Below are 27,658 nucleotides of genomic sequence, written 5' to 3'. Positions count from 1 at the left end.
ACCCCAAAAATAACTTAACTATAACCCCAAAATTACCATGTACATATGAAGACATCACCAACCGCCAAACAACAACAGCAGTACTGCTGTTTAAGGACGGGTAAAGCAGCAAAAACTTAAAGCGAATATCTCAAATTTCGATATGCTAATGCAGAAGGGAATCAACGAAATCCCGTCTTTTAGATTTAACCATTCTTCAATTAGTCAAGGTTTTGGAAGTAACAACTCACAAAGAAAAGAAGGTGGCTTGATTTGGATGAGAAAGTAAGAAAATATAGCAACAAACTGATGAAGTGGTCAGATTGATATTCAGCTGATCCGCTTAAGTGTACTCTCCAGATAATTCACAAAATCCCCATTCTCAATTCTCATTTCTCTTGTTTCTTAACAACAACGAATAAAGGAGCGACGAATAACAGGCAATCCTCGATCAAAATTTCTACAAGGAAGTTCGAGACCCATTTACATCAAGAAACACAGAAACTGCAAACACGATACATGAGCATGACACATGATCCACCAAAAGATCCAACAAAAGATCCAAATCCTACATAATTTACAACTAGTTATTTTTTATTTTTTTTTAACTCTCATTAGATGAAATCAATAAAACATATATAATATGATCCCAACAGTCACAGCAAGCAAATATATTAGTAGGATAATTATACTGCAAGATAGATCACACAGCCAAAAGCGATAAAGCCATCCCCATCCAAAATAATCGCAAATTAAGGGCTAACCATCACATGCAACGAACAGAGACATGGACAGGCGCAGCGGAGGTGATATGAGGACTCACATTTGCGGGGGCGGGGGCTGCTGGACGTAGTAGTAGGTGAGGGGATCGGCGGCGGGGGCGCCGATGGGCCGGGGGATGGAATCGTCCTTACCCTCCTCCCTGGGCACGATGTCGACGAGGAAGTCGAAGACGTCGGTCCGGGCGATGGCGGCGGCGATGTCGCTCTTCTGCAGGGTGCGGCGCTTGTTCTCCTCGGCGTGGGCCCAGCCGCGGTGGGTGAGCTCCAGGATGAACATCTCGCAGGCGCGGGCGAACACGACGGGCGCCTCGGCGGCGATCATGCGCACGTCCTCGTCGGCCTTCATGATCTTCTTTATGCGCGCGAGGGGGAGGTTGTGGTTCTTGAAATCGGTGGTCTGCTCGATCTCGCGGTACTGATCCGCCCAGAAGAGCTGCAGCTGCTGCTGTTGCTGCTGCTGCTGCTGCTGCTGCTGCTGGTAGAGGTGGTGGTACGCTTGGTAGGGCGCGGCCGCGGCGGCCGCGGGGTAGGCCACCGGTGTTCCGACGCCGATCACCGGAGGAGGGGTCCCGTGGCTCTTCTGATCCATCGCCTAGGGTTTCTTCAGAGGTCCTCTTCCCCTCTCTCTCTCTCTCTCTCTCTCTCTCTCTCTCTCTGCGAATCAACACAACACAGATGTCAGAATGGACGATTTTGGAGAAGGGGGATCAGGGATTCTAGGGTTTGATGGGAACGTAGAGGGGGGGGAGGAGGGGAGAGAGAGAGAGAGAGAGAGAGAGAGAGGAGACGACCGACCTTTTTGTGCGGAAAGAAAAGAGGAAAAAAAGAAAGGGTCGAACTTGTCGAAGGTGGATTTCTAGGTTTAGGGTTTCGGATATCGCGTGAGATTGGCAAAAGAAGAGAGATATTTAAATTTAAGGTTTGTTTTAGGATTGCGGGAAGATTAGGTTACGTGCGATGAGAAAGTACGTTAGAAAATATTTTTTATTTTCATACGTAATATTACGTTTAGTATTTCGCGATGAGTCGGTTACGATATATTTTCTGCAGTATTATCGAAGAACACAGAAATATATTTTTATATATTTTTTTTAACTTTATTTTATATAATAATGTTTGATAGATCTCAATACAAAATTAAGTCTAAGTAAAAAATCTCTCTTTTTTTATTTTTTTTTCTTTGTTTAATTCAATAGTAGTGGGTGTGGGGATTAGAGGAGAAAAAAAAAAAGAAAAAAAAAAGAGCATTTTGGAGTAAGGAAAAGAGGGGCAAAAATTTTCTGGGCATCGTCCCCAAACAAGTTGTTTGGGGATGATGCAGTGCGGCGCAGCGCCCATCGCAACCCTCGGAAACCCAAAAAAAAAAATAATTATGAGCTCCGTTTTTTAGAGAGAGAGAGAAGTTGGCAGAGGGGAGAGGAGGGCGAGGATGGACGCGCGCGGGCCATGCGGCGCCCATCCACATCCTCCCCAAACTTTTAGTTTGGGGAGGATGCCCATACAATTTTTGTCCGGAAAAGATGGTTGGGAGCTTTCAACGCGAAGACTTTATGTTATGTTATTATTAATAATTAAGTTGTAACATAGAGATTACGCTTCCTTACTGATTTGCTTTAACCTAAATAATAATAATAATAATAACAATCCCACCCATAATATCATTTGCATATTAATCCCTTGACAATTCATCATTATCCATCTTATTCGCAAAATAAAACAAACAAAAAATTATCCAAACAATGATATCAGGACAAATTAATTGATTATCTGTATAATATGTGTCAATCTTTTTCACCAATAATTACAATATATTTTATATTTTAAACAATTTTTCACTTGCAGAAATTTTTATTATAAGATAGTAAATCCATCACAATGCTTCTTCTTATAAATAACTTTATGGGAAAACTTCAAAAACCCCCCCTGTGGTTTCGTAGTTTCTCACTTTGCCCCCCTGTGGTTTAAAATATATTAATTTGCCCCCCTGTGGTTTTGTTTTTCTCTTTTTCTTATCAATTTCATTATTTTCTTTTCTTAAATCAGTAATAAAGTTAAAATTAAAGGGTACTAAAGTGAATATTTGATAAATCTAGATGGGTATCTAAAGTTTTTTGTATATAATTTAACGAAATATTAACGAAAAAGCTACCGAAAAGATAAAAACGAAACCACAGGGAGGCAAATTGATATACTTTAAACCATAGGGGGGCAAAGTGAGAAACTACGAAACCACAGGGGGTTTTTTGAAGTTTTCCCTAACTTTATCTATGACATGATTTAGCCCTGTCATGTTCTTGTGCGGTCCTTTTGGTTCGTTTTTATACATTTATTGCAGTGTCCAAGGAAAGCAATTTTAAATTAGGCCACGCTACTTTTCTAGAAAATTCCTTGTGATCCTAGTACACGTATTGCACCCAATTGGTTCCTTTTGGCCCAAAGTCATTTCGCATGCATGTTACCATTTGGAATCTCAATCAATGACCCTTTTTGTTAAATTAAAAATTAAATTCCGTACGATCAATGTTTCGCTGCTGTGGAAAATCCACATAGGTTTTTTTTTTTTATTTTGAGATTAAAAAGAAAAGGAGAAAAAAAGAAAAAAAATCCTACAACCTCCTATATAGAAGCCCTTTTATAGCTTGTAATTAATGTCTAAATAAATAAGTAAATAAATAACGGCTCGTTTGCACTAGATAGAGTCTCATATAAGCATTGTTTAATTGAAATTACTCAGAGAAGAACTACCAAATTTATTTAATTAAATTTCTCTTCTTCTTTTTTTTGGTTGTTGCTGTAGAAGCACATTACACCTTTTTACTGTTTACTTGAGAATAATCCACATTAGCTTAATTAACTTTCATCATAGCATATTGACATGGACAGATCTAGATCAATGACAAAGTAGATTCACAAATGAGGATCCACTTATTCTTTGTAGAAAAACTGTTTAATTTGTATAATCTATTTTTACTTACCAGCTGTACTACACAAAATTGTTTACAAAATGAACTCAATCTATGAATTTATACTAGTATATATACAATCAGAAAAGTACGTTAGTACTCTTCTATGCAAAAAAATCACCACTATTACTACACAACAAAAGTACTTTTTAAAAAATATTGAGACAATAGCTCATAATCGACAACAAGCAATACTCATTCACATCTTATTACACTCAAAGAACAATTCTATTTAAGCAAATAAGATATTCGGGACTAGCCAATTACACAAAGCGAACACTATTTTTAATAAACTAAATTACATTGCCACTGCAACCGCTACTAGCGAGCATTCTCCACAACCTAATTAATTAGTTGCCACTGTTTTCACCACCGCCTTTGCCACTACCGCCATTGAAATCGGCCGCAGGGTTAACACCATGCCGTTTGCTGGAGCCTTCACTTGAAGCATCATCTCCACAAGCAAAAATGGCCATGGCGATCACCACTAAAGATGCCATAACCATGCAAAGCACCAATAAACTCATGGGATAATTATACACAACATTTGCACCACTGTAATTACCATTACCAACAACAAGAGCTCCCACCATTCTCAGCATCTCTCTCTCTTATACACTCTCTCTCTCTTATACACACAAACACACACACACTTTTTCTATTTATCTCTAAAGAGAATCAAATTGATGTGAATATTTATAGGCACAAAGTGCTCAACGTACCAATGATTATAATGTGGAAATTAAGTTCCAAATTGTGGGGTAGAGATATTATTGGTGCTAATCCACAGTTGCATTAGATTCATAATTGGCCGACAAAATTATATGCTTGCACAGAGGGAGTACGAGAGGGAAGAAGACCAACTAATTATTGTGGAGGGGTTCTTGGAACTGCTTTTTCCACGTTCCCCTCTGAGCCCGTTTTGTACGCGCCCAAATGATTACACCGGTCAGGTTTGGGTGAGCCAACCCAGCTGGCTCATCGCAGTAAGAAAATTGGACCCCGATCGAGCTTTTGCTCTCCTCGGTTTCCAACTTGGGCTACAAAATTTAATATAATTTCAATTAGTTTACGGGCGCACTTCAAACAACTTTATAACAATATTAAGAAAGATTCATAGCATTTCTTTTTAAAACTACAGCAGCACCAAAATATGCTCATATCTGTTGAATTAGTCGTTCTCAAGTATCACCCTTTTTTCTTTTTTTTTTTTAATGTTCCTTGATCCGAACTGTTACATTATTAGCGGCTAGAGAGTTTGCTCCAGCAATATGATGTGTAAAGCTCGTGAAGTAAAAAAGCGAATCACATGCATCTGACTCTCGCTGGGTGGGTCGTTCGCCCCCTCCCTGCTTTTCTAATCAAGCAGGTACGTAGAAACGCTTTCTCGTTTCCTATTCCTTGCGGTGCAAGTAACAAAGGAGACCCACCTAACAACTACTAGGCTAGTTTTATAATTGTTATCTGGATTGCCGTCCCGAAGATTGGGATTTCGATCCTCTCGCTTGTGTGACTCACAAACAAAATTAGCGCCCCCTAATTAACGTTTTGGATTTTAAACATTATAGCTTAGATTTTGGGGTATAGAGGCATAGGGGTAGGATTAAGAAACAAGAAAAAAGATCGCCTAATACACGAATCAAATCAAGCAAAATTTTGGCGCTCCAGATTGAATTTACGAGCTTAATTTAGTTTCAATAATCCAGAAAAACAAGCTTTCTACTATTGATTTCTGCAACTTGAATAATTTTTACCGTCTCATGATGAAGTCCTTACTGTCGTATTCACGCCTCAAATATTGCGGTGGTCATAGTTCCTGACCTTGAAGAAGATCTTGTTACTTTAAACACTAGAGAAATTAACCACATGAAATTTTAACTTCAGCATTATTTTCTCTTGCTTTTTACATAGGAAAAACACACATCAGTTCTCATCAACGAACTGGGGAATATATTTCCAACAAAAAGAAAAGAAAAGAGAAAAGCATATATAGCCAGTTTCCTCTTATAGGATTTATTTTTTATATATATATATATGTACAAGGTAATAATTAATAAACACAATTGCCACACACACCGTAGCCTCCACTGCATCCCTCTCCCGTGCCGTCGCAGAACCGCTCGGCGCCGATGAACATGGTGCGGCTTCTGTGGCCGCGTCCGCCCTTCCCTTGAGAGGCTTCAGGATCATCGTCGTCGACGCATGTAAACACGATCCACGACATGATCGAGAGCCAAAGGATGATCAAACAGTAGAGAGCCTCTCCTCCGTACCCACCTTCACTGATCACCAAGGCGTCCATTTTGCGTGACCAGTATCTCAAGGCCTCTTTCTAAGCCTTTTTTTCACCAGCTCAAAAAGCTATAAATAACTACATATATTTGGATCCTTGTTGTTTGTTGCATGATGATAAGGTTACACATCCTCTTTACATACATATTTATAAACGGAGAACATGATACTGTCCAAAGGAGCTTACGTATGTCATGCGTGTTGACGGGGGGTATTTGGTGGGAGTAGGCGGTTGTAAGTGGAGTTAAGGAAGCGTTTGCTTAGCATGGTAGTGTTTGTGGCTCTCAGTTCAAAATGTTCGGCAAAGCAACTTTCTTTTATTTATCCGGTTTTGAAAAAGTAGAAGTTTATGTGTATAGCCTTTGTGTTACGTGCGGTAAAATTAAAGCAGCTAACATAATTAATTTTGATAAAATTTCTTTCACTTATTAATAAAATGATATTCTTTACGGAATGATCAAGTCATGGAATTGAGTCAGACCGTTTAACTCGTGGAGGGTTTATTGGGTTGAAAAGTAGCCATATATCTAGCTGTGTGTTTAAGTCGTTAAACGGCCTACCAGAGTACCCAGTCAATTTTGTCAGGCGCCTGCAGCAACAACGTCACCGGATTGAGAAAAACAATGTGCAGAACAAAAATTTGGCGAATGTGGTTCTCAAAACGAGACGAATCCATCCACCGTCCACGTGGCATTAATATAAAGCAGACCGTCCATGTGATGAGCGGCCCTGATGAACCCGGGGCCCTTGGCTCTGTCCTTCCCGGCATCACCCACCCACGACAGTAACAGATCCAATGCAAAGAATAGTCAAATCAAATTTAAATATTGACAAAATAGAACGAATGTTTATAGCTGCAGAGTAACCATAACCAGAGAAAAATAGTTTGTTTTCACTAAAGAAGAAACAAATGTATTAGTTTTGCATCCTGTGTGTGTCGTTACAATTTCTCTGAACATTTGTATATAGGAAAGATTTAGAAAAGGATATAAAAGAATGAAAACTCTAGACAGTATGATTATCTACAGTATCAAAAGAAGTGATCTGAACAGGTCAATGGTTTGAAGAATCAAATCCTCAAAAAATAAGGAACAATATGCACAGCTTTTTTGGGGTTAAAAGAACTAAGATACCATCAAAAGGATTTCATCTTGCAGTCGCGGAGGTAAACCTGATCGTAGTCCACGAACCTTGTCCAGTAGCGGCGGAAATGGGGAATGGCGGTCTCTAACCAAGGCTTCGAATTCCCGTTGAAGTGTATGACAGCAGCTTGTTTAATATCATCGTGGCTAATCTCCCGGTTGTACCCGAGGCCCAAGACATGCCACGTTTTCGAAATAGGCATTGTTTGTTTCCAGAAGGCGAGAAGACCGACCGGAAGAGTGCCCAATTGCCATAAGCTCCTGTTGTCGTTCTGCACACAGTACAAAAGCCAAATCGACTATAAAATTTTATAACAAGGGAACATGTTGCAAGAATAAACAGATAGTGCAAAAATGTGTGTCTAATTCAAATCAAATTTATCCTATATTACCAGATTTTGCCAGTAGTGATAGATATCAGTTATATTCTTCTTTCTCCACTCCACCAGATCGAATATGTTCATGCCGAAAGCCCAACCACAACTTTGAGGGTCAACATCAGTTTTGACAATTAGAGGATTTGAGAAATTGAGATATTGACTGAACCTATGGAAGTCGTCACGACAGGTCTCAACAGCACCATTAACCATTCCCTTTAAATCAATGGACCAAAGACCCGTAAGATCTTGCTGAACCACTATATCATCATCCAAAAAAATCACCTTATTGAGTTTTGGGAAGATCTCCGGGATATAGAACCGGAGGTGGTTCAGCATAGATAGGTATTTCGGGTTCCGGTATTTTAAGTTCCCATCAGGTAGGACGTTACGAGTCTTAAAGTAGAAATCGATCAAAGAGTCAGATTCGAGCTGTTTCATGGCTGGGCTGTAGCTTGAATTAATCCACGAGAACTCTTCCATGTATCGAACTTCAATAGCTGCTTCACCAGGTGGATTAGCTAGAAACCACATACTCATCGCAGCATAGTGGATTTCATCAGTCAAAATGTGGAAAACATGATTCTCGGGCTCCTACAAGAGAAAAAGAAGTCAGAAAGTTAATTACTACCGGTTAAATATCTATCCCAGCAAAATCTGAATGCTGAAATATCGTATTGCAATTAAGAAACTTTATTTCTTAAACATATAACCTTCTACTTTCAAAACAGCCAACTTTTACTCTTTTTGGAAGAAAAAAAAAAAGGAACTTTTCTAAACTGACTTTTTCCCATGAATCGAATGAGTTCCCAACTTAAATTACGATACTTTTGTAAGAGCTTGCACTTTCAACAGGTATATGAGAAAACTCAGCCGACAGCAGTATTTGCACATAAGATGTTTGTAAATAAATGATCTTGCAGAAATATATATGTAGAAGCCCCTATATTGGTTTCTTACCATTGCTGGAAAAAAGAATTAATGAGTGATAACAATAACAGTCAATGCTCAATACCAGGGTTAAAGACCCTAACACAAATAATTCAGATGGCATTAAGAAATAAGTCATGGAAATAGCAGTCGAGTAGTTTACGTTAGCAAAATAGACAGCAGATTTCACGACGACTCCTGCCGCCAAAACATTATCTGAGATGAGTACATAATGGTACAGTTTAGGGTCCTCAAGCTTTTCTACATTAGGAAACTGCTGTTGGCTGGAGGACGATGCATAATACTGAGCTGTAAGTCGCAGCGCCAGACAGTGGATTTCTCTGGGGAGAGATTTAGCTACATTTTGTGTTAATACGCTTGCAAATCTCTTATCATCGCGTAATTTATTCCGCACTGGTTGATACTTCGCATCAAGCTTTCTTACAACAGCAGGGCAGTCATCTTGAATCTGCTTGCTCTTAGTCAAAGATTCTTCCAGGGCCTTTAGTTTATCCTCAGCACTGTAGCAGAATTAGGCACCTTAGGAAAGGAGACTGACAATAATGTAACGAGATGTTTACATGCTATAGCCTGGCAAAATCATCAATTTACATTTTTTTGGACCGAAATCTATTTACATATGTACCACCCCTGTGAATCCTAGACTTTCATATATGCCCTTCAAAAACTTAAATCCTTACACCCTTATACTAGTAAAAATGCCTCTCTTTAGAAAATTTGTTTTAATAAAATCCAGCTTTTGTCCTAAAGTGGATAACTGACCAAATTAGGATAAGAGTATATTTGCAAGAAATGACAACTTGAAGAGGTATATAAGAAAACCCCGATTTTACAGGAGCGTATATTGTAAGTAGATAGTATTGTGAGGGCATACATGTGATTGTTACTACAGCATTCATGGTTATACTCAATGTGGTTTTGTCTTTCCTTGCCCCCCACGTACAAGTTCAAACAAATAACAAGTGTGAGAATTTTCTTAAGTTAATCAGTAGTAGATAGATGCAATGGGAAACTTACTTCTTGGGCAAATCTGAGTCCTTTGTTGCATCACCAAGTGCTCGCTGAACATCCCTTATTTGCGTGCAGAGTTCCTTTGTGAAGTTGGAATCACTGAGTGTTGATTGAAGGCTAAGGGAGGCTTTTGCCTTTGTCAACTGATCCTTAAGACGGTGTATCATTGCATCATGAAAAATTATGGGTCCTCTACTAAGTTTACTAGGAGATGCAATAATATGATTTTCAGTGCGAATTTCACTGTTATTCCCCTGAAAAGCAAAAGAAAAAGAAAAGAATAAGTACTCAAAAAGTATATTAGCCATGGGATAGCTCTGACAGAAAAATGGTGGCTATGGTTATGGCAGGTAAAATCCACTGAGTAAAAATTGGTAAAACTAGTAAAACTTGTTGGATTTCATTTTTAGGACAATTATCATTATTATGCTATCATTTTCTTTTTATTCTATTAGCACATACAATATCAAGAAAATTTTAATCACTGCATAACTTCTCAAATTTACCAAATGAACCTAAAAATCAAATGCAACAGCAGTAGAGTCAATAGAAGACCATGACACCGAAAATATAAGTAACACTGCATAGCTAAATCTATCCAGAAATTGATGAGAATTTCCCTACATTGTTCATATTAAGGGGCGAAAAAGTAAGTCAAGAACCCAGAAGCTACTAAATCTACAATTTTATCATAAAGATCAAGAGATGCAACAACAAGTGCAGAAAGTCAGAAGCCATATCTGGAACAGAGACTGCTGACCATATTTTCTAATAAATGCCATACTAAAGAAAAATCTAGATATTCAAAAGCAGGAAATACTATGCTTGACAAGAATCAGACTATATTATATTTAGTTAATTAAACTTACCTGCTTGACTAAAACAGATGCATCTTTCGGATTCACTGCACTCACATCAATCTTCTCTTGTCTCTCCTTGGGTTTCTCCAACCCATTGTTGCCAATCTCTTGGTTCGTCAATTGATTGACGATGCCATCTTTTTCTGATCGAAAACCTTCATCAATTGCCAACAACACCCGGCAATGATGTTCCGCAGGGCTCTTGCGTTGCTTTTCTATACATAAAAATGACATGAACCAAGAAAGTAAACTGAAATATCTTCATCAATGCTTCATGTACGTATAATTTCTATTGAAGCCTCAACTAAGAAGATTGAGGAGCAGATAATAGTTCAGATTAGCAAGAAACACGTAGAACTTAATTTCTTTTTGAGTGAAAACAGAACCCTAATTTCAATAATAAAAAAAAAGAGCACAAAAACCTTACCATTGGTCGGCAACGCAGCTAATTCAACCTCCAACTGATCCGAATCACTTAGACTATCAGTATGAGCTATCTCCATTGGCTCTTTCGCCATGCCGAAGGCCTCCTATAACAAAAATGTGATCACCACAAATTAAAAAAGAAAGAAAAAAAAAAAGGCACTAAAGAAAATCGAATAAACTATTGGAGAATTTTGAGCAATAAAAAACTGAACACCAGATCAAGAAGCATGCTATTCTCCCCGCTCTCATCCCCAAAACCCTAGATATCAAAAATAATAACAAATCAAACAAAAGAAAAGGGAAAACAACGGCAAAATCCAGTAACAGACATGCAAAGAGGCGAATCGTACCAGAGGCGACTCATCGTCATCATTAGAAGCCCCATTTGCTGCGAAAACAATCAAAAACAAGCCAAAAAAACGTCATGATCAAGCAGATTGTAGAAATCTCGACGCTGTTCAACATGAAAAACATAAACGGATCATCAAATACTTCGCTCCGATCGTTCTCTTCTCTTCAGATCAGGATAGATACACTTACAAATGAGATCGAAGGGGGTGACGCAAACGATAACGAGGGTCCAGAGCGTCGCGAGAACCGCGCTCCGACGCCAAGTGGCCATCTCCGATCGCTCGCCGGAAACAGCTCACTCGCTCCGCCTCCGCCCGCCGGAAAACAGCTTTCCCCCCTTTCAAAACCGCTTAGGGTAGAGAGAAGAAGAGAGTGGAGGAGTTCTCGAGTGTTCTATCGATGGACGATGGTGTTAGAAACGAGAGAGGGAGAGAGCTCGGTGGCCTCGCTACGAACCCCTCTCTCTCTCTCTCTCTCTATCTCTCTCCCGCTCTTTCTTTTTTCTTTCTCTTTTACTTTTCTAGGCTTTATTTAAGGGAAAATAACAAGTTTGCCATTGAGGGATTAAAATGAGTTTGCTCAGCATTTTCGCGTGGAGCGGTTACGCAAAGCGAGCGGACCAATCGTACGACACGTTGACGGTGGTGGTGCATCTCTCTCTGTGATTTTCTTTTTATATATATACATTTAATATTAATATATAGCACCGGCCAGTAATAGATGACACGTCATGCTAGATTTAAAATAATAATAATTAGTTGGGTTATTGGAATTATGAAGTTGTAGTTGGGAAACGGAGCATTGATCACTCGAAAGCTATCAAACTGAATCCTAAAATTTATAAAGGAAGCTTAAAATGCAAAAATAGAAAAGTGGGCCCTCTCAATAAAATGCGAAAAAACGATTTTCTTTATAGAAGTTAATGGATTTCGTTTTTGTAAGTGACTTTTCGTATTCAGTTAAATTTGGATTTTTAAAAAAGCACAAGTAAGTGTCAACTTCAATTAGAATCAGTGAAGAGAAATTCTAGCCTCCAAATTTTGAGTTCATGGCTAATTTATAGGCCACGGTGAAAGATATTTTGAGACAGAAGCAGAAGTGGCCTCTACATTATAGAATTAGTGTTTGTAATGCCTCTTTTTCAAAAAAATATATAGTTTATTTAGCCTGGAAAGCCGTCGATAGCCATTAAGCCAAAAAAAAAAAAAAAAAAAAAAAAAAAAAAAAAAAAAAAAAAAAAAAAAAAAACTAAAAGTAGCAGCTTCTAAATAGGTTAAAAAGCTTTTCAGCTCTAGAAAGGAAAGACCCAAATTTGAGTTTTTTTAGAAAAATGAAGCGAGTGGGTTGTCAAATTCAATGTTTTTCACGCTCTAGATTGTAGATCTCCCTAATTTAACTCCCAAAAAATGGCATATCCAGAGCAAAGAAATTCAAATTATGACTAAATATAATATATTTTTTATGGCAATATAAAAAATTACTCAGAATATGCTCTCTCTTAAAAAAATATATATATATATATATATGAAGAGCGCATGTAGAGTTTTCTCAATCAAGCAAAGGATTCTTTTCAAGGCTTTAAATCCTACATGCAGTACGCAACTAGTCGCAAATTCGGGCTCAATTAATGGTTGCTTCCTATCAAATATATCTGGTCCACGGGCTTTTTATAAATAAAAAAAAGAGTTCATGGACTTAATTACTCAGATGGCGATACATGTTGCAATTGATCATATTAATTATTACTCCGAAAAGGTGAATAAAGTTTATAAAACTACGTGCTATTCAAAGCTTGCTAATAAAGCGGTAATGAAATAACTGATTATTCGAAAGATTAAAATTTTCTAAAAATAAACTTTTTACATGTTATGCTCAAATATACAATCTCTAGAAATAAGCATTGGAGCTTGTTCCTTCGCATGCACGTAGAATTTTTAAAACTTTATTCATATGTATCATATAATTAAATGAGCATAACCACTGGATAATGTACGTCATATTCAAAAATATGACAGCATAGCATTTGCAATTTAAATTAAAAAAAAATTAGTTTCTCATATGCTTAATTTGAATGAGTACGAGTATTTTACATGCAGCAACTAGCAATTAAATCAAATCCATATAGTTTATACGATAATAAAACTGAAAACAAGTTATATAAACTATTCCATGCAACAAATTAACCTCTCTCTTTCAAAATTCAAATATTCTTTTCCCCCCTAAAAAAGCAGTTCAAACTTTTACCAGTTAATATCACTGTCTATAATAAACATCTAAAACGGTTAAACTTCACTAATTTGTCACACAAAAAGGATAAAAAGTTGAAAAGGGAAACAAACAAAAAAAAAAAAGGCAATTACGACATTTTTACGATTTGACTTTTTTACCCTCTCGTTCATGATTCGCTCATGCGCGGAACCCTCGGGTGCACACGACGGCGAGGGGCTCGCGGAGCACGGTGCTCCAGATGCAATCCACGCCGTCCGCGTCCCCATCCGCATCGGACGGCTGGGAGGCCTCGTCGGGGAGCGCGATGGGGCTGGTGGTGGGCGGCGAGAGGCGGTCGCCGGGGACGCCGATGGCGGCGGATCGGCCGTCCACGAGGGAGGAGAAGAACACGTCCTGCAGATCAGAGCCGTCCAGCGCTTCCCCGCAGTGGTCGTCCCACGGGAACTCGAACACCCCGCGCGGCCGACACGTGTCCTCCACCGCTGAGGCCTCAAAAACGCACCCCTTCTCCTCCTCCTCCTCGATCGCCGCCGCGTTCGATCCCCCGCGCTGCTGCTGCTGCTGCTGCTGCTGCTTCTTCTTCTTCCTCGCCTTCGTCGCCTCCTCCTTCCTCGCCGGGTACTCCTCCTCCTTCTCCTTCCTCCCTCTCTTCTTGTTCTCTCGATCCATTACCTTTCACAGCGCAAGTACCGATTAGGTCTAATCCCCCGATCGAATCGTACCACGCGCAGATCGATCGATTAATCGATCCGCGAGCGAAATCGATCGAAAAGAGCACCGTTAGAAAGCTAAGGAAAAATCTCGATTCCAACCTTACCTTCGATCCGATGCTGCTGCGAATGTGTTTGATCTAATGCCTCGTTGAGAAAAGGGGAGGGAGAGGTTGTTGTTGTGGGGTATGTATGGTGTATGTATATATTTATATATATAGCGAGAGAGAGAGAGAGAGAGAGAGAGAGAGAGAGAGAGAGAGAGAGAGAGAGAGAGTTGGTGTGGGGAGAGCTCAAAGGGATTGCTCGTACGCCACGCGAGCCTCAGAGGCTCAGAGGGAGAGAACCCGAAACCGTCTCAACGACACACACGCTCTTCCTCACTCCCTCCCCCGCTTTGCCTTTCCTTTTATGCGGACGCTTTGGGGAGGGGTTGGGGATTTATGGGGACGAGTTCTCTCATCCATGGAATGCACCGTCTAATTTTTCCCACTGAGCTCCGTTTCTGCACGCCTGATTTCCCTTTTCGACCCTGGCCAGGACCGGAAATAGCACTCAAGGGTAGGAGATGGGCGAGGGTAAAATCGTCAATTCACGTAGGAGGAGATGCCGTATCGCGTGATCGGCGCCACGGGGGCAACGAGGGCGGAACGGGCTATGCCTTCGAAAGCCCCGGTGTGGTGTCTCGCGGAGCACCATATAAATATAAACGTTCATTAACTCTTAATCAACATTTAGTCCACAACTGAATTAATAAAGGAATATCTCTTTTAACTATCAAATTTGTTTAAAGTTTATTAGTAAATAAAGAGTAGCTTTAATAAAATAATAAATAGTAAGACGGTTTCTGCAGAATAAGATACATGTAAGTAAAAATTATTATTATTATTCTAATAATAAGACAAAGAAAAAAATTAAAATAGGAATTTGAAGTGTTACGCAGGTGCACTAGAAACGAGGAGGGGTTGGATAAATGCATAGCCGCAAACACGCGGCAAATAGAAACGAGAAAGTTGCGAATAGGTGTTGCATGACCAACCAAAACTGGCGCGAAGGGTAAGGGACATCATAAAATACCAAACCAATCTCAAATTAATTAAATAAAAAATTAAGTTAATTAATAAGTAAGTAACATAAAAAAGGGTGGTGGTGCGTGCGTGGAGATAGTGAGGGAACACGTAAGGCTAAAGCTGTTGCGGAGTGAGCGAGCCCACCTGTGTTTCCGTGGCGTGACAACTTTAGGTCGGGTCCGTCCGTAACGATTGTGGGCGAAGGGGCCAGGGTGTGGGCGGTTATGTTAACCAAAAATAATTCCATTCGAAGCAGGGAGGGAGTGATATACAATTCTTTTGATTTTGACCGGGTGCATGGGCTCGTATTAATTGGACACGGTTTTAGGTCAATGTTCGGTTGTTTTGGAATTTTCTAATTTTAGTAAGGGGGAGATTGTATAGGGCTTTAGGCTTGAAGTTGCTACGTCAACGTAGGGTTTATTAGGGTCAAATTGCGAGAGAAAAGAAAGAAACAGTAATAAACAAACAGCAAAAGAATAGCAAGAAGAAGAAATAACATTCATATATACATATGAGACAGACACATGATATATAATATCTAAGTAGATAAACTCCTCTCCTCTCTATCACTGCAAATTAAGTCTCGTTAATGTTCTCTTTGCGCGGTGCGTTCTCCGGTGGGAGGACGTCGACCTTATACTGCAAATAGCCACCAAAATCCTGCGCTCGTTCCTTCACCCTCTGCCCCGACTCGGTCAGCGTCTCCGTAGCCGGTCCCGCCACTTTAGTGGGCCCGGCCCTGTCGGCAGGCCCACGGGTTGCGTAACCGAAAGCCCAATTCAGAGCCCAAAGCCCGCCTAAGCCCATGGCTCCTGCGGTGCCGAACGCCACCACCGCAGCCGCAACCACGAAGCCGGCGGGGAGTAGGATCGGGCTGAATAGGATCTGCAAAGGGGCGGCCACGAGGAGGAGCGCGAGAGATGTTAAGAGAGTGAAGCCCATTAGGCTGAGTAATGGGCCTGCGATGGCGAGGGCAGGGAGAGAGGCGTATAGGACGGTGGTGCCGTCACTGGTGCGTGGATCGTCCATACTTTTATGATTTGGTACTTGTTATGAGTGTGTTTTTAATAGGAAGTAACGGCTACGTGTGGCAGTGTGAGGGAGAGGAGGAGAGGGTGTACACTGTATATCAGAGGAAAGAGGGGGAAGGAGGAGGAGTTGGCACGCGTGCGCTATGAATGAAGGGCACGTGGCATGGAAGTTGACACGTGGATTTAAATGGTGGGAGATGTTGAATCATCTTTTGCTGTGGAGATGAGATTGAGATGATGGTAGTTGGAAAGGTCGCTAGGTTAACTCTTTTTTGAGTTATCTTGTGATGGCTCATGGCTTGTTTTCGTTAGATTTTTTTTTTTCTTTTTTTTTCATAAAATTCTCATGCGAGGCTTTTTCTCTGCTTTTTTTTTCCCGAGGTAAAAAAAATTCATTAATTTTAGTTTTGATCTTATTACAATCCATATATCTGTATACTACCAAAGCTGCTGCTCCTTCCTATCTTCCTGATTACTAGAACGGTTAAATTATATTAGATGGTCAATCTCTATCCGTCACCTTTTCTCCTTCCAAGGTTTAATGAAGGTTAAAATCAATTAAAAAAAAAAATTCCTATCAATCTGCTCATAAGAGCAAAGAAATAGCAATGTAAACTCCCCCTCAAATATAAAAAAATTTAGAAAGCAATATTTATATTATTGATGTGGTACGCCCAATCAATCAAAAAGCTTTTTTGGAATTCATTCATCTAATCATAATTTTTAGAGAAATATTTTTATTATATTTTTCTTTCAAAATGAAAAATATAATTAACTAGGAATAAATAATGAGCTGTAAATATTATACAATAGACTTCCTTCTCAAATATAGTCCCTTCGAAAGTTAGAAGTCTAACTACAGATTTTATTAATAATTAATAGTTGGTGACTTTTCAAATTTCTAATGTTAGTAGTGTCCTTAAATTTATTCAAAATAAAAAAGTTAGATCGAAATTTTGATATTTTATTTTAAGAGAAAGATAGCATTATTCACTTCGTTTATTTTTTTAATATAAATTTAAATTACAAAACATAAAATAATTAGACTCTTTTGAATTTAAAATTCCAATATCATTCAGACATTTTATCGAAGGGGAAAAAACAACAACAACAACAATAGTACCGTTTAAGGCTCTTGATGCTTATGTAATCTGTTCTGTACTAGCGAAGCATTGAGTGCCTGAAACAGTGAGCAGAGCAGAACCAAGGAAACTAAGGAATGGCTCCGAGCTTCCTCATCCTGCTCTTCTGTCTTTTCCCCTACGTCGTCGACGTCGACGATGTCGTCGTGTCCTCCTATGCCTCCTGCGTGGTACAGATCCTCTGCGCGAAGGTGCAGAGGATCTGCATGGCGGCGGCAATGGCGGCAGCATACGCGGCGGTGAGGGTGGTAATATACTTGGATAACTGGAAGACGGGTTGCAGAACCCACCCATTTTGGCCCAGGAGTAGGCAGTGATCGGCTGTCCGACAGCTCTCAATCTATCTTCCTTTGAGATTCAATCCCACACTGCAATCTGTTTCCGGCGAGGAGCATGCAGGCTTTGGAGGCAACTGATAGTTTTTTTCGACTGCAAAATCAGGAAGCCGTTACTTACTAGATGCTTGGAATTTTGAAGCTCTTGCTCTTGTTCTTGTCGTTGGCACTAATGACACTCATTTTGATGTTCCATGGCTTGCTTAGGGCTCGGTTTCAATCACTATTTTTATTCAGGTTGAATCTAATACTTTTTTCGATTGTTACTACTAATTTTTATCGTATAAGAACAACGCACACGCAATAATAATTCCAAGTTCAGGTACTGTAGTTTAAATATAAGAATATTGCAGTTTTAATGTTCTTTGCCTCGAAATCTGGTATCTTCACAATTGAGGTAATCACTAAATCAAATGGAAAATAGTTGAATTAGGGAGGGTAGCTGAAATACCTTTCTTCGTGCCGAAGCCGCTTAGCCCAAATTAACAAAGATGCGAAGAGCATGCTCCGAGAGAAGTCTGGATTTGTAAATATTCAGCATCTGCAACAAAAAAAAAAAAAAAAAAAAAAAAAAAAANTATTAGCATTTCATCACATCATATTCTAGTGTTCTCGGCTGTGCTCGATTGGCTTCGGCTTTTACTACTAGCAAGGTGTTTCTGAGAGACCAGAGGGATCCAATGTTTGAAGGGGCATGTTCAGAGAGTTCATAAATGCATTCAGATAAACAAATGACGACTTTAGGTTGTATCAAGATTTAAGGCTCTTGAGAGAGGCTAAAGGTTTAAGCTTCTTCGAGTGCTTGTATTGGGGGAAATTGATCCTTTTAGCATTCTAGTTATCTTCTAGTAGAGTATCCCAGCTGTCTATCTATTGTTTGCATTAATAGTTAGATCAGATAGAATTAGTACATTGTCATGCAAATGAGATAACCAAAAAAATTGAAGAATAAGTTTTTTTTTTCCCTGAGAAAAGGTGGCGAGCTAGCTGCTTCATTCAGTAGGGTCCATTAAGCAGATAGCCAACAGAATTGAAGAAGTTGCAGAAAAGTTTGATGACGATTTTGTTTCTCAAAAGTTTCACCAAGCAGACAATCCTAAAGGGTCCGCTAAGCAGATAATACTATGATGTGTAAGAAAAGAACATACCAGATGAATGCCGTAAGAGCTTAGCTTCTCAAATAAGCACTTGATGCGTTTTCCGATAACTCAAATAAGCGGTTCACCAGTCGATTAATTCTCCACCATTCATACAGACATTCAATGAAGCAAACAGGTACCAGGAATCCCCACCCTTTGCAATAACATCCGGAAAAAAATATATGTCCCGATTCAGAACACAATCTTTATCTTTGTGCCTTCACCTCTCCTCACTTTCTTCATCATTTAGAATATCAAAATTATCATATCCTTCTTGTTTCTGCTGAACTTGAATACTATAGAATGCCGGTGGTCACCAGTAGTCATTACATGAACAAGAACCATTGCTAAAATGGTGGAACCGATTCGTATCTCTCACAACTATCTCCCTCCCCATAACCTTAGAAACATATTTAATCGCAGAATGGCAATCTCTGCACATCCTTATATTCTTCATGATACGTATGGTTGCCCCTCGTGGCATCTTTGTTAATGCAAATGCAAGAGCGATTTTCTCACTATGATACTGTAACTTCGCCTCTCTCTCCTGCTCATCAGCATGTAAAAACACATACTCAGTATCCGGCTTATACCCAGCTTCCTTTATTTTCCCATTAATATGCTCCCACATAGTGTAAATCTCTTTGATTTCTGGATGTGAATCGTCATTGGCTACGAACATGTGGACTGAATTTTCCAATTCGACCCAACTACACGCCGGCTCCTTCTTCATGCCTCTCTCTTTCATCATCTTTCTCACTCTAGCTGCATTATTCCACCTACCAGCAGTAGCATAAATATTATACAACAACACACAGGGCCCCGCATCATTCGGGTCCAGTTTGAAGACGCGCTCGGCCGCGTATTGCCCCAATTCCGCATTCTTGTGCATTCTACAAGCCCCAAGAAGAGCTCCCCAAACAGCAGCGTTGGGTTCTATTGGCATTTTCCTGATAAAATCACGAGCTTGGTCGAGAAATCCTGATCGTCCGAGAAGATCAACGATTGTCACGTAATGCTCGACCTCCGGTTCCAACTTATATTTCTTCATCATCTCAAAATAGTGCTTTCCCTCTCTCAAAAGCCCACCATGGCTACAAGCTGTGAGAACACAGAGGAAAGTGATCTGATTCGGCTGAATACCAATCCTACGCATCTCCTCAAAAATGGAAACAGCTTCTTTACCAAGCCCATGGTGAGCGCATGCGGTAAGCATGGAGTTCCAAGAAACAATGTCTCTTTTATCCAATCGATCGAACACTTTCCTTGCATCGCCTATACTCCCGGATTTGGCGTACATATCAAGAATAGTGTTACCGACAAAGGCAGTAAGCTTTTGCCCCGATTTCACCATATGGGCATGAACCCATTTCCCCTGTTCTAGAGCGCCAATACCCGCGCAGGCGCTAAAAATGCTCGAATAGGTGAAATGGGTTGCCCCAAAGCCATTCCTTTGCATGTCGCAGAACAGCTTAAGAGCAGTTTCTGCATCTTCTTTTCTCGCATGACCAGCTATCAAAGCATTCCATGATACCTCGTTCTTGGAATCCAAATGCTCAAAGATCAAACATGCTTCGTTCATGTTCCCGTGGCGAGCATACATATCCAGCAAGGCACTCCCCACGTAAACATCTAGATCACAACCGTACTTTATACACACTCCGTGAATTTGTTTACCGGTTTCATCATCAGAAAAGGCCCCGCAAGCCTTGAAAAGGCTCGCGAAAGTAAACCCATTCGGTCTAAGGTCGAGCCTGAGCATTCTCGGGAACAGCTCAAGTGCCTCTCTCGGCCGATCACTCTGAGCATATCCAGTGATCAGAGCCGTCCATGAGACCATATCTCTCGAGGGCATTTCGTCGAACGCCTTGTGCGCGTCCTCCAAGCTCCCGCATTTACAATACATGTTGATGATGGAGTTGTGGAAAAAGACGTCGCCTTTGAGCCTCGAATTGAGGAAGTGGGCATGAACGATCTTACCCGCCTTAAGCTTCTGCAGTTGGGTGCACCTCTTGATGATTGAGGAGTAGATTACGGAGGTGGGTTCGAGGGCTCCGGCGTCGACGAGGTCGAGGACGTGGAGGCCGTGTTGGGTCTTGTGGCTCGCCCGTAGGAGGTCGTTTTCGGCGATGACGAGCGGGGAGGAGAGCGAAGCTTCGTCGTCTTCAGAACGTTCGGAGTTCGCAATGGCGGCGGCAATGGCGGTGGAGGTGGTGGTGAAGGGGGAGGAGATGAGGCGGAGAATGGTGAGGAGAGGAGAAGAGAGTGTGGGAGGAGAAAGAAAGAGCTTCTGCTTCTTCATGAGCTCGAATATGCGTGTATGTGTTTGTGCGTTGTGTGTGTATGTGCGTGTGAGAGAAAGAGAGAGAGAGAGAGAGAGAGAGAGAGAGAGATGGAGGAGCGAGATTTGTAATGAACTCTCTCTCCCGCCATGACGCGTGCGGCCAAATAAATGGATTTGGGTTGGGTTGAACCGAATCCATAATTTGGACCCGAGTTCAGATGGGGGTTGTCGGGTTGGGTCTGGGCCGAGCTAAATTGGCTCCCAAAAGTACCAGCTGTGGCTTTTCAAAAATTTCATAAAATTTCTTTCAACAAATTCTCATAACAAAAAGCAAAACTAAAAATAGAAAAAAAAAAAAACGACTATTGTTAGGATCCCGAAAAAAATTGTTTAATATTTTATAGATGTAAAAGTTTCAAAATTTTTATTTGTCTAAGTACACACTATAATTTCCACGGTAGAAATTGTTGATAAAGCTAAACTGGTTATGCCCTAATCATCGGTTGGAATTTTGATCATTATTTATTGATTGGATTTGACCCTTATTCAGTGTGAGGATCAGATCAAGTTAGGCTTAGGTCTCGACAGGTGGATTAGGACCCAACTCTCTCTCTCTCTCTCTCTCTCTCTCTCTCTCTCTATATATATATATATAATTTTTTTAATTATTTTTTGGCACGTTAAAGATGCACCGTACATTGACCTGTCTTGTGGAATCCACTCCTACTTCTTTGACACTCGTATCATAATCATAGCTCCAGCTTTCTCCTGTGTTTGTATGTAGATCATTCCAATAGCACGATTTGCAAAGCGTGACTTCGCTTTCTCCTCCCTTTCTCTTTCTATGTTGACATAATTAATTAGAAACCTTGGTGCTTCTAGAATCTGGGTTTTTTACTATAAAAACTGGACATGCGACGTCCCTGTGAAGTGCACTATGCACCAAAACAAATACATCGCTTAGACTACATTTCTCTCTTTTTTTTTTATATATGTTTCAGTCTTAAAAGGCAAGCATATGTCACACTAACACAACAGTTGGTGTGTCCCATTTGGATAGCACTCAGTGACCAAACAAGCTATCTTAACAATTCTTTTATTAAAGAAATATACGAGAGATTAGAACTTTTCCTACACCTCACAAGTTCCTTATCCAAAGAAATGCTTAATTAAAGAAAAACTTGGGACTCTAACAAGTTTTGTTAGGCCCTGTGTTGTATTTAATACTTTTAATGGGTCCATAACCCACTGCTATGTGCAAGCTTTTTTAGTACCTTAATGGCATGCATAGTATATATGTTTTTTTTTTGAAAGATAGGTAGCGCGCTAGCTGTTTCGTTTATTTTATTTAAAAATAAACTTAGCTGGAAATATAAATTAATTATGATTCGAACTTAGGACCTCAGATACCAGCCATCAAATCTTTTGTCACTTGCTCCAACCATCAAACCCTTTGTCACTTGCTCTAGAAAGAGTCGGTGCATGCATTGTATATTGATTTTAATTGTTTCGGAAGTAAATATGTTAAAAAGTGGTTTCAATTCTCCATGGACTTATCCTAAGTTTAAATAAAAAAGAGAAAAGAAAAAAAAAAAACTTGGTAAAGTACATTGCTTTCATGTACCAATTAGAAGGATGGACCAATTTTGCTACTCACTGATGGGCCCTACAATTGTAGTGTCTTTTGTGATTCCCGGGTCCACCTTCTAGAAGAGCAGGTGATGAGCTTCTAGAAGGCCTGAGTCATGTGGGTTCCGCTTGGGACAACGGTGAGCTAAACATCAATTCATAGAAACTCATCTAGAAGGATAACAAGAATTATTAAAGAGGTTGAATATATGGATAATGAGCCAACATCCTCATAATTACTGGTACTTTTTTAACTGATATGTTGGATTAACAATTTCATGGTTAGAATCAAACATATGCGGTTCTAAATTCAAAATCTAATTATTTTATATTGTCAGCAGAGTTTATTTATAAAAAAATAAAACGAGATTTTTTTTTTTTTTGGTGTTTTGAGAAGTAGGGAGTACTTTAATTTATTAGAATACTAAACTTTTTAGGTTTTTTTTTTCTGTTTCTTTGTGTAGAAATTGTAAAACAAATCTTAATTTTTATTAGTATTCTATGCTAAGAACTTAACAACAGCTAGAAGAGCCCGGAAAGAAAATTTACGAGTTACACTTAAAATGGAAAGGGAAAACTTCAAAAAACCCCCCTGTGGTTTCACACTTTTTCATTTTAGTACCCTGTGGTTTGAAGTGTATCAAGTTAGTACCCTGTGGTTTCTCACTTTATCACTTTAGTACCCTGTGGTTTAAAATGTATCAAGCTAGTACCCTGTGGTTTTGCACTTTATCACTTTAGTACCCTGTGGTTTCACACTTTATCACTTTAGTACCTTGTGATTTAAAAACTATAGGGTACTAACTTGATACAAAATTAAAACCACAGGGTACTAAAATGATAAAGTGCAAAATCACAGGGTACTAACTTGATACACTTTAAACCACAGGGTACTTAAGTGATAAAGTGAGAAACCACGGGGTACTGACTTGATACATTTTAAACCAAAGGGTACTAAAGTGAAAAAATGTGGAACCACAAGGGGGTTTTTGAAGTTTTCCCAAAATTAATCAACTCTTTTCATTTGCATCGATACCTGCTGCCTTTCGGTTGCCATTTCCTTTTCCTCCTCCCCACATCATATTATTATAACTCCTATTTTCATTCCATTTTCAAACGCAATCTGCCAATCTTTAGCTAAAACAGTAACAGTCAAAAAAAAATTTAATTTTAAAATTTTAGTTTATTATATCTTTTAGTTTAAATTTTTAAAATGCTATAATTAAGTCCTAAAATCTATTAAATTAATCGAATATTAGTGCATTGCTAATGCAGAGGTAACGTGGTAGTTCTGTAATTGATAATGCGGCAACGATTAAAATATCACATCGATTTTCGATATATTAATATTTAGCTAATTAAATTAAATTATGAGACTTAATTATAATAATTTATAAATTTTGATCTAGAAATTATAATAGAATAAAATTTGAGAAACAAAGTATAATTTAGCCAAATATTTTTATCGTAGATAAATATTAGAAAGACTTAGGTTTCCATTTGGGAAAACTTCAAAAACCCCCCCTGTGGTTTCGTGCATTCTCACTTTGCTACCCTGTGGTTTAAAACGTATCAATTTGCCCCCCTGTGGTTTCGTTTTTATCTTTTCGGAAGCTTTTTTGTTAATATTTCGTTAAATTATATACAAAAAACTTCAGATAACCATCTATATTTATCGAATAGTCACTTTAGTATCCTTTAATTTTAACTTTGTCACTGATTTAAAAAAATAATAATAATAAAATTGATAACAAAAAGATAAAAACGAAACCACAGGGGGGCAAATTGATACGTTTTAAATCACAGGGTAGCAAAGTGAGAATGCACGAAACCACAGGGGGGTTTTTTGAAGTTTTCCCTTAAAAAATTGCACAAGTGAGAAGGAAGTCGTACGCACACAGTGCTCGGCGGTGACAATTATTTGCCGTGGAGGAGAAAAGTGAAGCAGACAAGAAGCGAGAGTGCTGATGGCGAGAGGGCAGACGTACGTCAGCCAAGCAGAAGGCCTTCTAGACGACTACCTTTCTTTTTTGCCCAGCCCATGGCTTGCAGCAGCCGGCTCGTAGAGGGGAAAATAAAAAAAAATAAAAAAATTGTATCAGTGATATTGCTCATGTATTAATTATTATTAATTAATCAATTTATTTTTTAAAAATTTATTTATCTCATCATAATTATTAAAAAAATATTATATTTTTTATTCAAAAAAGAAAATATGATTGTCTGTTAATAAATAATATGGTATGACTGATATATAGTAGCGCAAAAAAAGTTTGAAAGCTGACGGTGACACCGTATTATTATATTTTGAACTAATTAAACTATGCCTCTATAATTTAGTCATTTTATTATAATTAAATAATTACTTTTTTTTAAAATGATTAATTTGAAACTTGAATGATATAGTACGTAAAAAAAAAGCTCCAAATTATAGAGCAAGTGACAAAGGGCTTGGTGGTTGGTATCTGAAATCCAAGTTCGAATTCTAGTTGATTCATATTTTCAACTAAGTTTATTTTTAAATAAAATAAACGAAACGAGCAGCGTGCTACCTATCTCTCTCTAAAAAAATAAAATAAAATAAAAAAGAGCTCCAAACAACATAGCGCATGCAAACGCGCTACTCAGACAAAAAGCTGTCTAAAAAAAAATGTCTTTTAGTACAGTATATCTCAAACTTTTTATGTACTTTTGAGACCAAAATTTACTATCAAAATTTAAATTTCATATAAAAAATAATACAAATTTTAATAATAGTTTCATTCAAATAGTAGTTGACCGTACCTTACATCCGGGACAAGAGGGCCCCACAAAATTGGACGCAACCCCCACCCCTTGATCGGACGATTTTCCGTGTGCGGTGTTCGTCTAAAACCAGTTTACAGAAACAAGCGGGCGCACCGTTTTTGGAAAAAATTTAAGCAATCACGCAACCACAACATTTGCTGTGGGCATGCCGCATCAAACCCAACTTCTTATGTGCACCGATTAATCAACCAAATTGACGTGTGTATGTCGGAAAAAAAATATTCGTGCATTCAAGTAGAACTTTAGTAAGAACAATTTTTAACGTAGAAGTAGAACTATTTCATTTATCATTCACACGATTTTAAAATTTATATAATTTATGTGATCCAGCATGTGTGCGAAATAGTTCGCACTCTATAATCTTTTCAACGACTCTTTTATATTGTCTAATTAAAACGAACTCATGTTACTAATGTCACGTGGTTTACTTCATGATTGTTACTATTTATACCGAAGTATTTAATAACTCATATGGTTTTTCTACCAACAGTCAAAACCGTCAAAATGCTCGGACGGGACTTAGTCCTTAAATCCAGAGAGAGACTTAACTATAATTATCATTATTTAATAAAAGAAGTATCATATTAAAAGTTTATTTGGTATAAGAATATAAGAATAATTTTTTCTCACCTTTTTTAAAGATAAATATTTTTTATCCCTATAATACTGTTTTTAAAATTAGTTAACACACAGTGGTGAGTGCATAACTGCACATACACCCTGATCATGAATTGATTAAAAATATCTTGTATTATAAAATAATAAATTAATATTTAATTTTAAATGGAGAACAACTCGAACCGAGCCGAGCCGAGCCGAGCCGAGCCAGAGAAGCCCAGGGGCAATATGCTGGATCTTCTAGAAACGCGCCCCACTTCAAATCTTTCCATGTAGCGGCCGCATGTGCTTTTCCATGCGAAAAGAGCGATCCCATCATGGACCGCACTATGGACGGTGGAGATCACTATCCACCATAAACGAATTATGCGGACAAAGTAGTAAAATGGTAGTGAGCTAACGAGTAACGACAAAGAGCGGGTTCTCCTAAAACCAGGGTTGTGGGGCCCACCGATCATCGCGTGCCCACTGTCTCGTTTTTTCCACCGCTATAAAACCCCCTCTCTTCGCTCCTCTCTCCCTGTCGCGTCATTTCTTATTCCCCGTTCTTCTTCTTCTTCTTCTTCTTCTTCTTCGTTCCCCCAATTCCCTTTTTCTCCGATACGACGAAGCAAACCCTAAACCTAATCCTAACTCTCGGTCCACCGTGATTGGAATTCGACTTCGCCTCTGCTACTTCGAAATGGTCGGATCCCTAACCCTGGCTGGATTCTCTACGCTCCGCGTGCCCTCGTTTAGGGCGGCCGCCGCACGCCGCCGGGCCGTGGCGGCGCCGCCGAGGGCGATGGCAGCGGCGGTGGCGGCGCCGCCTCCGAGGGCGGGGAGGAGAGGGAGGAGCCTCTACCAGGTGCTGCAGGTGGGGGAAACGGCGTCGGCGGGGGAGATCAAAGCGGCGTACCGGGCCATGGCGAAGCGGGTCCACCCCGACGTCGCCGCCGCGGCCGAGGGGGGCGGATGCGGCGGCGTCGGCGTCGGCGCAGGGCCGGAGGAGTTCCTCGAGATCCGTAGAGCGTACGAGACGCTGTCCGATCCGACGGCGAGGGCGGAGTACGACCTCTCGATCGGGCGGCTCAGATTCACCGCTGCGCCGGGATTCAGGTCGCGGAGGTGGGAGACCGATCAATGCTGGTAGAGGTGGACGTCGCGCAGCGCGCCACGTGTCGCGATCTGACAGTATTAGGATATATATATTTTTTTTTTGCTGTCGATCGTGGCCCCTCCTGTAGCTGTAGCCTCTCTCTCTCTCTCTCTCTCTCTCTCTCTCTCTCTCTCTCTCTTTTGGCCCTTTTTAATTTCTTCGACTTTTTGGGTAAATTTGTGTACATATATGCGATCCATAGAATTGAAAAAAAGAGGCAGTTTCGCCCCTCATAGCTTTTTAATTTTTGCTTCTATGTTTCTGTTTTTGAGCCGGAAAGTATTTGCAGAAACGACTTTGCCATGTTTTTTTTTTTTTTTTTTTTTTTTGGGACGAGTGGATTTAAATTTTCTGTGGTTATGTACTTGTAGAGGATCCCTTAACTATT

The 27,658-nt window shown here is 39.6% G+C and overlaps 7 protein-coding genes across 12 annotated transcripts; 1 reads left to right on the top strand and 6 right to left on the bottom strand.

Annotated features, from left to right (window-relative positions):
* LOC109712251 (nuclear transcription factor Y subunit C-6-like) lies at window positions 341-27,382 on the bottom strand. 3 transcript variants are annotated; one of them, XM_020235719.1, is made up of 2 exons: window positions 27,366-27,382; window positions 341-1,415 (listed from the first exon to the last, which is right to left on the bottom strand). In XM_020235719.1, exon 2 carries the CDS (start codon window positions 1,348-1,350, stop codon window positions 799-801), a length of 552 nt encoding a protein of 183 aa, XP_020091308.1. In that variant the 5' UTR covers window positions 1,351-1,415; window positions 27,366-27,382; the 3' UTR covers window positions 341-798. The 3 variants fall into 3 exon arrangements, with proteins under 3 accessions (XP_020091308.1, XP_020091307.1, XP_020091306.1); XM_020235718.1 differs by lacking the exon at window positions 27,366-27,382 and adding an exon at window positions 11,591-11,608; XM_020235717.1 differs by lacking the exon at window positions 27,366-27,382 and adding an exon at window positions 1,557-1,651.
* On the bottom strand, window positions 5,583-6,139 carry LOC109712256. The gene has a single exon (XM_020235725.1). It carries the CDS (start codon window positions 6,024-6,026, stop codon window positions 5,775-5,777), a length of 252 nt encoding a protein of 83 aa, XP_020091314.1. The 5' UTR covers window positions 6,027-6,139; the 3' UTR covers window positions 5,583-5,774.
* On the bottom strand, window positions 6,398-11,584 carry LOC109712247 (probable galacturonosyltransferase 4). Of its 3 annotated transcripts, none has more exons than XM_020235708.1 (9): window positions 11,324-11,584; window positions 11,134-11,171; window positions 10,998-11,042; window positions 10,785-10,887; window positions 10,367-10,572; window positions 9,504-9,751; window positions 8,629-8,986; window positions 7,551-8,129; window positions 6,398-7,430 (listed from the first exon to the last, which is right to left on the bottom strand). In XM_020235708.1, exons 1-9 carry the CDS (start codon window positions 11,403-11,405, stop codon window positions 7,152-7,154), a joined length of 1,938 nt encoding a protein of 645 aa, XP_020091297.1. In that variant the 5' UTR covers window positions 11,406-11,584; the 3' UTR covers window positions 6,398-7,151. The 3 variants fall into 3 exon arrangements, with proteins under 3 accessions (XP_020091297.1, XP_020091298.1, XP_020091299.1); XM_020235709.1 differs by having other exon boundaries at window positions 11,134-11,237; window positions 11,324-11,392; XM_020235710.1 differs by lacking the exons at window positions 10,998-11,042; window positions 11,134-11,171; window positions 11,324-11,584 and having other exon boundaries at window positions 10,367-10,567; window positions 10,785-10,873.
* Window positions 13,422-14,396, bottom strand: LOC109712253. 2 transcript variants are annotated; one of them, XM_020235721.1, is made up of 3 exons: window positions 14,346-14,396; window positions 14,176-14,309; window positions 13,422-14,035 (listed from the first exon to the last, which is right to left on the bottom strand). In XM_020235721.1, the coding sequence occupies exon 3, from the start codon at window positions 14,030-14,032 to the stop codon at window positions 13,541-13,543; it is 492 nt and encodes a 163-aa protein (XP_020091310.1). In that variant the 5' UTR covers window positions 14,033-14,035; window positions 14,176-14,309; window positions 14,346-14,396; the 3' UTR covers window positions 13,422-13,540. The 2 variants fall into 2 exon arrangements, with proteins under 2 accessions (XP_020091310.1, XP_020091309.1); XM_020235720.1 differs by lacking the exon at window positions 14,346-14,396 and having other exon boundaries at window positions 14,181-14,310.
* LOC109712254 (oleosin 5-like) lies at window positions 15,648-16,494 on the bottom strand. The gene has a single exon (XM_020235722.1). The coding sequence runs from the start codon at window positions 16,173-16,175 to the stop codon at window positions 15,723-15,725; it is 453 nt and encodes a 150-aa protein (XP_020091311.1). The 5' UTR covers window positions 16,176-16,494; the 3' UTR covers window positions 15,648-15,722.
* LOC109712246 (pentatricopeptide repeat-containing protein At3g24000, mitochondrial) lies at window positions 17,211-21,173 on the bottom strand. Its single transcript, XM_020235707.1, has 3 exons — window positions 18,803-21,173; window positions 18,106-18,195; window positions 17,211-17,748 (listed from the first exon to the last, which is right to left on the bottom strand). The coding sequence occupies exon 1, from the start codon at window positions 21,093-21,095 to the stop codon at window positions 19,107-19,109; it is 1,989 nt and encodes a 662-aa protein (XP_020091296.1). The 5' UTR covers window positions 21,096-21,173; the 3' UTR covers window positions 17,211-17,748; window positions 18,106-18,195; window positions 18,803-19,106.
* On the top strand, window positions 26,638-27,538 carry LOC109712255 (chaperone protein dnaJ 11, chloroplastic-like). Its single transcript, XM_020235723.1, has one exon. The coding sequence runs from the start codon at window positions 26,815-26,817 to the stop codon at window positions 27,262-27,264; it is 450 nt and encodes a 149-aa protein (XP_020091312.1). The 5' UTR covers window positions 26,638-26,814; the 3' UTR covers window positions 27,265-27,538.

The sequence above is a fragment of the Ananas comosus genome, linkage group 6 (genome assembly GCF_001540865.1).
Source record: "Ananas comosus cultivar F153 linkage group 6, ASM154086v1, whole genome shotgun sequence".
Classification (NCBI taxonomy): Eukaryota; Viridiplantae; Streptophyta; class Magnoliopsida; order Poales; family Bromeliaceae; genus Ananas; species Ananas comosus.
The sequence above is the reverse complement of the archived record's forward strand: the minus strand, read 5'-3'. Positions and strand labels throughout refer to the sequence as shown.